Genomic DNA, 11,285 nt, shown 5'->3' on the forward strand with positions numbered 1-11,285 from the left:
TTCACTGTGTTAGCCAGGATGGTCTCGATCTCCTGACCTTGTGATCCGCCTGTCTCGGCCTCCCAAAGTGCTGGGATTACAGGCTTGAGCCACCGCGCCCGGCCAATTTTCTTTTTTCAACAAAATTTACTGAGCACTCTATTTCACATGGATTAAAACAATGTATATAATCCCATTAAATCTTTTTCTTTAATAACATCATCCTTTAAAAGATTTTCCTATTACATGCTACATTTCATACATACAAAAATTATATATAAGGAATAAATAAAAAGGAACCCCTATGAAAAGATAGGACACCAAAATAACGTGCTTTTAGATGTAGGAGAAACTTTTTTTTTTTTTTTTTTGGAGACAGAGTCTCGCTCTGTCGCCCAGGTTGGAGTGGAGTGGAGTGGTGCAATCTCCACTCACTTCAAGCTCTGCCTCCTAGGTTCATGCCATTCTCCTCCCGAGTAGCTGGGACTACAGGCGCCTGCCACCACACCTGTCTAAGTTTTTGTATTTTTAGTAGAGATAGGGTTTTACCATGTTAGCCAGGATGGTCTCGATCTCCTGACCTCCTGATCCACCCGCCTCAGCCTCTCAAAGTGCTGGGATTACAGGCATGAGCCATTGCGCCTGGCTGAGACTTGCTTTTTTAAAAAACTTACCATAGTGTTTATGAGATTCAGTCATATTACTGTGTGTTAGTGTATGTAGGTGGTTCGTTATTTTCACTTCTGTATGCATTGCATTAATAAATAATTTACACATTTTATGAATAAAGGGTATTTCAGATATCTTCTATACATACAAGAAGTTTTTTTTAGATGTATATCTTGATTGGAATTGCTGAGTTATAGGATATATATGACCAGCTTCAGCTTTATTAGATGATGGTTAATTGTTGTCTGAAGTGGTTGTGCTAATTTACTCCCACTAGTAGTGCACATGAGTTCTTGTTTTATATCCTTGTCAACACTTGACATTATCAGACTTTCAAAGTTTTTGCCAATCTAATGGATAGGAAGTGTCTTAGTTCATTTTGTGGTGATACGATAGAACACCACAGACTGGATTGTTTATAATGAACAGAAACTTAGTAGTTCACAGGTTCTGGAAGCTGGGAAATCCAAGATTAAGGTGCCAGCAACTGGTAAACCTCCTTGCTACATCATCCCATGGCAAAGAGAGGGTGAGACGTGAGAGCAAGAGGGGGCCAAACTCCTTCTCTTTTAAGGAACCTACTCCCTTGATTATGAACCCACTCCCACAATAAGGACATTAATCTATTCATGAGGGTGGTGCCCCCATGAACCAAACACCTCCCATCACGCCCTACCTCCCAATGCTGCCATATTGGGAATCAGGCTTCCAGCATATGAACTTGTGGGGATACATTCAAGCCATAGCAGAAGGGCTATCTTCCTGTGGTTTTAATTTGCACTTCCCTAATTACCAGTGAGGTCAAGCATCTTTTAATATGTTTATTGACCATTTATACTTACTTTCTTGTCAGCTCATTAACACATTTAAAAAGATGCGTTTTATCCAACATGCTTAGCAGTTTCTAGTGGATCCAGAGTATACAGTCTGTGGAACTGCTAGAATGGAAGTCCAGATCGTCTTCTCTTTTTCCTCAGAGGCAGAGTCTTGCTTTGTTGCCCAGGGTGGTCTGAAACTCCTGGGCTCAAACAATCCTCCTGTCTTGGCCTCACAAAGTGTTGGAATTACATGTGTGAGCCTCTATGCCTGTCATTTTTTTCTTATTTTAATTAGAGATGAAATCTTGCTATGTTTCTCGGGCTGGAATGTAGTGGCTCTTCACCAGTGTGATCATAATAGTGCACTACAGCCTTGCATTTCTGGGCTCAAGCAATCCTCCTGCCTCAGCCTCTTGACTAGCTGGGACTATAGGCATGTGTCACAGCACCCAGCCAAATCTTTTAAAACTAGTTTTATTTTTTAAAATTTAAAATGTAGTATACATTTAAAAGAACAACAAAATAAATGAGAAGAAACTGAGGGAATTAAGAAAAATAAAAGCTGTAATTAATGAAATAAAAACCAAACTATTGGTAGAAAGAATAACAAAATCTAAATGCTGATTTTGGAAAAAGTCTAAGCGTAGATTTAAGCTTTAATAACCTTACAAGTACAAATGCTATGGGGTTAAAAATCATTTGAAAGTTTAAATTTCCTTCACACTAAATTTAGTTTTGTGGATTTTTGAATAGTAAATATTTTATTTAAAATTTTTAATTTCAGTCACTCTATAAAAATCAATCAGGGTTCATCCTCTAAAAGCATAATCAGTAGGGTGTGTATGTATATGTATCAAATTTATATATGTGATGTATGTGGATACACACATGCAATTCATTACAAGGAATTTGCTATATGATTGTAGGGGCTGGCTAAGCAAGTCTGAAATTTGTTGGGTTGGCAGTCAAGATGGGAAGACCACATCAAAGGCAGGCTGGAACTCAACAGGCATGGGCCAAAGCTGTTGTCCACAGGCAGCCAGGAAAGGAAAGTCACAAGCAGGATGGAACTCCATAGGCACAGGCGGAAGCTGCGGTCCAAAGAAGGCATTTCTTCTGTTTTAGGGGGAAGCCTAAACCCTGGCTTTTAAGAACTTTAAAACTGCTTCAATCGGGCCCACCCAGATTATCCAGAATAATGTGCCTTTCTTAAATTCAACTGATTAAGGGCTTTGATTACGTTTGCAGACTACCTTCACAGCAACATCTAGATTATGTTTGATTGAATAACTGGGGACTGTGGCCTATCCAAGATGACACACAGTAAAAAGGCTATCACACTGATTGAAGATGGCAAAACTTGACCTTAAATTTACATGGGAGAATATTTGAGAATAGCCAGGAAAATTGTGAGAAATAATGCAGTGAGGAGAGATCTGCCTACTAGATATCATAATAGAGCCATAAATCGATACAATATTGACTAGATTAGTGGATTAAGGAGAATCCAGAAATAGAGCCCAGGATATATTTGAGAATTTGAAACTAAAACCTAAATTAATTTAATGAGAAAAAGGATAGCTTATCTAATTAACAATGTTAATAAAACCAGCTGTCCATAAGGAAGGAAGGAAAGAAAAAGCAGACCACCATCTTACACCATAAACAAAAGTAAAGTCTAGTTATATTAAAGCAGGGATTCTCAACTGGGAGTGGTGCTGATTATCTGGGGATAGATGGCATTTATTGGGCAAGGAATGTCAAAGTCGCTCCCATTAAGAAACACTGTGTTAAAGATGTAAATATATTACAAAATATCTTGTAATAAAATCTGGAAGACTGCATGTACATTCTAAGGGCAAGGAGGATCCTAACCAAGACTAAAACTTAAGAAGCTGTAAAAGCAAAGTAGAACACGTTTGACTATATAGTATTTAAAATATTTACATGACAAAAGACATCATAGAGTCAGTAGAAAAATGGCAGATATGGTAACGATATTTGCGTAGCAGAGGTGAAAAAGTTTCATATCTACTATACAAGGTGCTTTTACAGATGGACAGGAGAAATACAACTTAGTAAAATCTTGGGCAATGTATCCTAAGTGGTTTTCACGGAAGGGCAGATCCAGCTTGCTCTGTAAACAAACATGAAAAGTAATGCTCAAATTCGCTAGTAGTGGTCAGGGAAATTAAAGTAACAAAGTCATAATCAAGCATCACTTTATTAGACTTTCAAAAATTAAAAAGAGAAGAACTTTTGTTGCTGTATTTCTGGACTTTCTGTATCTTTGTTTTTTTGTAGTTTATATATATTTTTTTAACTTCTGTCATGTTGTCTTTCAGTGGTATCTGCTCTTTTTATGTAGTTCCTCTACATGAGGCAGTTTTGTATTGAAAAGAATATGGGTTCTGCCTTTGATACTTATTGGTTAGATACATTTGCCCAAGGTCATAGAGGTGCAGCTTCACCAGCCAAAATGTAAAGGTTGACTCTAAGATGTCTCTCAGCCTTCTAATTTGTGAAATAATTTTTGCATACTTCTTTTTAATAAAGTTTTCTTTCTCAGGAACGTTTGGATGAAGCAAATGCTGCATTGGATTCAGCATCAAGACTTACAGAACAGTTAGATGTAAAAGAAGAACAAATCGAAGAACTTAAAAAACAAAGTAGGTTTTTTTTTTTCTTTTCATTTTTCCCCCACTACAATACTGATACTAAGTCAAATATAGTCTTCTGTGATAAATTGGCACAGTTGACTGAGACCAACTTCATTGATGTGTGACTTCCATTTGTATCCTCCCTGACTGATTTGCTTCAATTTAAGTATGGTCCTAGTGAAACCAGAGTCATTAAGTTGGCCCTGGCTGTCCAGTTAGTTTTCCTGGATGTTGAGGCAATGCCATTGTGTTGACTGTCACCCTGTTGACCATCAGGGGTTGATTGGACTGATTGGACTTTTTGTGGATATGATTTCTCCTTTATCAGTTCACATGCATCTCACCTAAAGCCATCTGATCTGTTAGGGAAGGCAGAATTCTCAAATAAAAGAGTAACTTTCTGTGGAATGAACGTCTGGGTATAGCTAGATTTTTATGATTTTAGATGGTGTTTTACCACAGGCACATCATGTATTTTTTGATGTTTATAAAGTGTCTCATATACCCTGTCCATTCCCTAAGGTATGTCCTATGCTTAGGATTATTAATTGGTTCAATGATCAGGTGGCTTACAGGGCTTTGTTGAATCCAACAGCTGACAAAGATGGCATATCCTCAGTTCATCTCTGATTTAGAGGCAACCAGGAAGTCAGAACTATTCTAGGGCTGCATTTAGTAGGTAATGATTCAAGGTTATTGGAAAGGTGATAATGGAGCCTAGAAATGCATCAACTTTAGATGTCTACGTTAGGCACAATAGTAACAAGGCATGTAATTAATAAATACATACCACCTAACATGAAATTAGAAATAAGCAAAAACAGGAGATGGTACAGCAGAGGAACTGTCAACAACAGAAGCAGTGACTTAGACACTAGGGAGGCAAGCCAGCAGGAACCACTGACGCATGGACACCAAAGGACAAGCCAAAGTAAGCTTGCCTAAATCCAGGAGGAGACAGGAGAGGGGAGATTTTTAGGAATACAAAGAAAAAAAGACAGATGTGAAGGAATTTTCCTCAAAATGACTTGATTCTGAGGCAAGTTACTGCCCAACCAAAAGTCTTCTACCTTGTAAGACTTGGCCAGGCTAGGATCTCTAAATCTAGTAGAGGGCCTGGAAATGGGCAGCAAAGAAACAATTATATATTGAGTGTCTATTATGGACATTTGACATAACATTTATGTATTTAGTCTTCTCATCATTTACTTTTTATAAGCATCTCTAAAATAGGTGGTATTACTTCCATTTTATGGATTAAAGAGGCAAGATTTGAACTCTGATCTTTTTACCTATTACCATAATTCATGGTCTGTCCATATTATTTTAGTTCTGTCAGGAAAATGGTTATTTATAGTCTGACTTGTATTTTGTTCTGTATATCTCCAATTTCCCCTGAAAATATGGTAACATCTTCTGTATTGTGCCCTAATGTTGAAATGGTTGCCTTTACCAAGAGCAGTATTTATTTAGAAAACAGTCTAGTTAGATTGAAGGCCAGTGCAACTACAGCATTATCTGGAAGACATATGGGCAACTGAGAGGAGACACACTGGGAATTGATAATCTTCGGGTTGGGCTAGACTGATGGAGATGAAACAGCAGTGTTGTGAACCAGCTCATTGCTTTGTGACAGCTCAATGCTATATGTTATGCTATTATAATATCTAAGGCCGCATCCTCTTTTAGACACCTACCTGAGTAATTCCCAATAGTTGATGGTAAATTTAAAATTCTGTGATTTATTGTTGTTAATAAATATTATCAGAGTTCTTGAAATACAGATTGAGCATCCCTAATCCAAAGTCTGAAATGCTCCAAAGTCTAAAACTTTTTGAATGCTGACATGATGCTCAAAAGAAATGCTTATTGGAGCACTTTGGATTTTGGATTTTTGGATTAGGGATGCTCAGCTGGTAGTACTATAATGTAGATATTCCAAAGTCTGAAAAATCCAAAAACTGAAACATTTCTGGTTCCAAGCATTTTGGGTAAGGGATACTCAATTTGTATTTAGTACTTGTTCAGACACTCATTTAAGCCCTCATTAGTAGAGTATTTTCAGATGTTCTTGATTATAGATGATAAGGCTTAGGTGGCCTAGGTTCCTATTCATATAAAAAATACTAATATTCATTGTAAATGTATATGAACTTTGGACTTATTTTGTGGAATCAGTATTAGCTACAGAGAAAGCTCTGATTATGCTTGTATAACTGGTATTTGAAAGGGCAGGCAGGAGGCCAGTGTTACACAGACAGGAAGGGGTGTAAAGAGACAGTTGGTTCTGTTATGTCTCTAAGTCATTCTTGCCATTTACAGCTCTTCTTAACAATCTGTTTTCTTGTATTACCTAAGTGCTTTAATATCACTTTTATATCTCTAAATACAAATGCAATTTTATTTTCTCAAAGCTGCACTCTTTATTCGATAATATAAACAAAACTTTTATTGGCTCACTTGTTTCAAAAGAATCACTGTATATTTTCTCTCCTAGATCATTAAGTACTTTAAATGTTGATTGATGTTGTAATACTGTACTTTATTTTTAACACAAAACTTGGCCAGACAGCAAAAGTATTTGCCAGGAGAAACAATTTTGAAAAAGACAGATTGCCTTTTGTTGGAAGAAAGTACATGGAGACTTGAATTGTAAAGACGAAGTATTGTTTTACTTCTAAGCATCTGTAGACTAATGATTATTTGATACACAGTTTCAGCATTTAAACAATATTAAGAATAGGAAGCTCACTTTTAAAAGTATTTTATTCAAAATGGTTGATTATGTCATTGCTACCAGAGATGAGATGATTCAGTCTGGTCAAACACATGAAGATGAGAGCTGTTGCAAATAGCATCAATATTGAAACAGTAGACTGTTGGTAATTTCAGTCATTTCTTAAGAGTGTGTATGTGCATCTGTGGTTATAAATTAAGAGTATTTTTGGGCCTTGTGTGAAAAGTATGAAGACAGATGCTTATCAGGCACTAAGTATTTAATGAGAACCAACTGCTTGGCTTCCCATTAGGTGCTGTACGAGATACTAGATAGTATCCCTTTTCCAAGGAGTTTAGCTAAGGAAATGACACATAGTGCAGATACCCCGCAGGTTAGTAATTGAAGACAGTGGTGCACAACAGTGATCATAAGACAGGGCATAGTTAGTTCCTCCAGAATCCCATTAAGGGTCAGGCAGCATTCCATGGAGAAAAGGAACTTGAGTAGAGACATAAACCAGTAGTAGGGAACTGTTTAAATCTTTCTCCCTGTCTCCCTCCCCCTCTATCCCTCTTCCTGGGAAAGTAACGAAGAAAATAAATCCCACGATCCTAAGAGAACTATAGTTTAGTAGATAGTGTTGGCTGGTAAAAGAATTACTGCTCTCCTTCCATTTAAAAATTATTCTTTCAGCGTTTTACCTGAAAATGTTCTTCAGTACAGTTCCAAGGACTTCACATGCCATCCCATATCCAAACTCAGTACAGTGGCCTATGAAGCACGTATGACGGTGGTTTTCATTAACTGCTCTGAGCTGGTCAGAGTTCATTATTTCCATGGAATTGTTATTGATGAGAAAATATACACCTGTGACTGAACCATTAAAATGTGTTATCTTGCTATATTTATGGCCAAATTTGACATTTTCCTTTCCTTCTTGTTCTTTACCATCATCCTTGACATAAATTCCTGCTTAAATGAAAATGATTTGGCCGGGCATGGTGGCTCACACCTGTAATCCCAGCACTTTGGGAGGCCGAGGTGGGTGGATCACCTGAGATCAGGAGTTTGAGACCAGCCTGGCCAACATGGTGAAACCCCATCTCTACTAAAAATACACAAATTAGCCAGGCATGGTGGCTCATGCCTGTAGTCCCAGCTTCTTGGGAGGCTGAGCCACAAGAATTGCCTGAACCCAGGAGGTGGAGGTTGCAGTGAGTCGAGATCACGCCACTGCACTGCAGCCTGGGCAACAGAGTGAAACTCAGTCTCAAAAAAAAAAAAAAGAAAAAGAAAATGATTGGATAAATTGAAATAGAAAGCACAAGATATTGTTATTTTGATAACTATGATTCAGAAAGGTGGTGAATTTTATGTTGTGCAAAGAAAAGTGAGTTTTCATAAGCAATGCAAATTTAGTTCTAATATCAGGAAGATCTTTTGGTCTGTCTGCTCATTTATACCTGTATCTGAAAGGGCAGCATAACTGATTTTTTTTTTTTAAGAAGGTTGAATGACTACTTTTAAAAGTCTCCTGTGAGTTGAGGATGGAAAATTTCCTTAGACTGGTTTTTAAAAGAAAATCTAGAAGAATGTATAAAATGAGTCCCAGTAAAACTTACTGTAATATGAAGCATGAAAACATGTTTTAAAACTACAGATATAAAAGAAGCTTAAAATGTTTTCCATGGAACTACCTTTACGGTGCTGGATGGTAAAGCTTTTATTTTAAATAAAGACATTCCGTTTTCCAGGACATGATTTATACAAGAAAACATATAATGTCCTGTTGAACATAGGCCAAATACATTCCCAGACGCTTTGTTACCCAAACCTTTTGAGGGATTTCTTTATAGATGTTTTTGGCAGAAGTGGTGATTTTAGAGGAAACATATAAGAAGTACCAGATGCAGTTTTCTGAATTGCCATAAATGGTTAAAAAATTATTTTGATGATATAAACATCTGAGTATACTAGACAATGCCAAATTATGAGTTAAGAAAAAAGTGTATGTCAATTAGGTAAATAATTAAACCTTTTTCAACTGAACCGTATTTTAGAAATTGCAGTTTAAAAAAAATTCCTCTAAGTTTAAAGGGAAAAGTAAATGATATAGCAATAAGAATGTTTTGAGTTAACGTGTTTTGTGTCCTTGCCCTTATTTATGTATGGATGAGTACATAATTCAGAACATAATTTATTCTTTTTGTCCAGTGTTCTGTTCTTTGCAGATATTCTCTTTTCCCAGAGAAAATCATTATTTGACTTATTTCTCAAATATTCATTGTTTATTTGCTGTGTGCTAAGCACTGCAATAGGCACTAAAGATACAAAGACAGGAGACAGGGGTCCTGCCTTCAGGAGGTTTACAGTCAGGCAGGAAGGGAAGATGACATGTGTCAAATACATGCAACAAATGGTTTAGAAAGGAAAGAGCTATCCTTTGTACTTGGTGTTGGTGGCATGGAAGGGTAGAAAAGGCTAGTGAAGGGCTCACTTGAACTTACTTGAGTGATGAATAGATATAGCTAAGAAGACAGAGAACTAGGGAAAACTGTTCTAGACAGAGGGAGGAATTCCTGTGAAACTGTTTGGCATAATCTGGAAACTGGCTGAAGATACAGTTGACTAGTAATGACCAAGGGTGCTGGGTATGTGTGCCCATTGCATGTGTTGGAGTGGAGTGCTGAGAAGGTGGAGGTGGAAGTGGGTTGCCGTGTGGAAATAAGAATCTCTTAGTATGGATCACAAGCACAAATTGTAAACTGAGGCTATGATGATAATATAAAAGAGCACATGAAACTAGGTAGAGACTAATCAATTAAAGAGTGTTTCTTATGGAGGCAGCAGATTCTCAGCTCCACCCAGCTGCTGCCATGCAAGAATGTGGGCCCGGTGTTGCCATGTCTTCAGATCTTTGAAGAGACATTGGAAATCTGCATTTTTTTGGTGAAATATCCCATTAAAAAAAAGTTAATTTCAACTTGTGGATTCAGGGGTATCTGTACAGGTTTGTTACATGGGTATACTGCTTGACTCTGAGGTTTGGGGTACAAATGAGCTCGTCACTTAGGTAGTGAGCATAGTACCTATTAGGTTGTTTTTCAGCCCTTCTCTCCCTCTCCCTCTTCCCCCTCTGGTATCTCCAGTATTTGCCGTTCCCATTTTTGTGTCCATACGTACCCAATGTGTGGCTCCCGCCTATAAGTAAGAAAGTGTGTAACACTTTTAAAATTAAATATATATTCTGTCTCACATGCCAGAGGGGTAAAAATTAAATATATAACCACTCATAATATTTACTCTTTTTAAAAAAATTAGTTCTGTTTCAATATGGAGAAATATAGTACAGATTTTCTGAATTCATAATAAAGGGTTGAGGGAAGAGAATGGTGAGGAAAAATAAATTCGATTCGGTTACATTAAAAATATTTATGTAAAATCAAGTGTACATAGTAATTCCGATGAATAATCCAAATTTGGTCTGTATCTAATCCAGTAGACCTCAACCAATCACAGATTCTGATCTAGTGGAATTCAGATGAAGTTATACTGTATGAATAAAATTATTTTCCTAGGAGTTCATTGCTAAGAAGTATAAGTTTATTTTTATTTTTAAGAGGCAAGGTCTTACTTATTTTTTTTTTTTTTTTGTAGAGACAGAGACAGGGTCTCTCGATATTGCTCAGGCTGGTCTTGAACTCCTGGCCTCAAATGATCCTTCTGCCTTGACTTCTAAAAGTGCTAGGATTACAGGCGTGAGCAACTGGGCCTGGCCTAGAATTTTAAAAGATACTTTTCACTCAGCAATGAACAATTATGATAATGGGACAACAAAACATTTACCATATACTCTAGACCTTCAAATTCTGGGTCGGATACAGTTGAAAATAATTGAGTTAAAAGACAAAGCAGGGCTGGGCACGGTGGCCCATGCCTGTAATCCCAGCACTTTGGGAGGCCGAGGCAGATGGATCACTTGAGGTCAGGAGTTGGAGACCAACTTGGCCAACATGGTGAAACCCTGTCTCTACTAAAAATATAAAAAAATTAGCCAGGTATGGTGGCGCATGCCTGTGATCCCAGCTACTCAGCAGGCTGAGGCACAAGAATCGCTTGAACCTGGGAGGCAGAGGTTGCAGTGAGCAGAGGGTGTGCCACTGCACACTACAGCCTGGGTGACAGAGCGAGACGCTGTCTAAAAAAAAAAGAAAAGAAAAGAAAGACAAAGCAGATGCTTATAAAACTTAACCTCAAATTGCAAATAGTTTGGTATCTTTTAAAAATATATTATTTGGGCCAGGTGCAGTGGCTCACACCTGTACTTCCAGCACTTTGGGAGGCTGAGGTGGGTGGGTCACTTGAGGTCAGGAGTTCAAGACCAACGTGGCCAACATGGAGAAACCCCATGTCTACTAAAAATACAAAAATTAGCGTGGT

At 37.5% G+C, this 11,285-nt stretch overlaps 1 protein-coding gene across 1 annotated transcript in view; it reads left to right on the forward strand.

Moving 5' to 3' along the window:
- The window catches only part of TRIP11 (thyroid hormone receptor interactor 11), a 72,507-nt gene that overhangs the window by 46,240 nt on the left and 14,982 nt on the right, over positions 1-11,285 (forward strand). Inside the window, exon 16 of the mRNA XM_011949793.1 lies at positions 4,036-4,135. Within this exon, the coding sequence (XP_011805183.1) occupies positions 4,036-4,135 (100 nt within the window). The remainder of the gene's footprint in view (positions 1-4,035; positions 4,136-11,285) is intronic.

The sequence above is a fragment of the Colobus angolensis genome, unplaced genomic scaffold (genome assembly GCF_000951035.1).
Source record: "Colobus angolensis palliatus isolate OR3802 unplaced genomic scaffold, Cang.pa_1.0 Scaffold3, whole genome shotgun sequence".
Classification (NCBI taxonomy): domain Eukaryota; kingdom Metazoa; phylum Chordata; class Mammalia; order Primates; family Cercopithecidae; genus Colobus; species Colobus angolensis.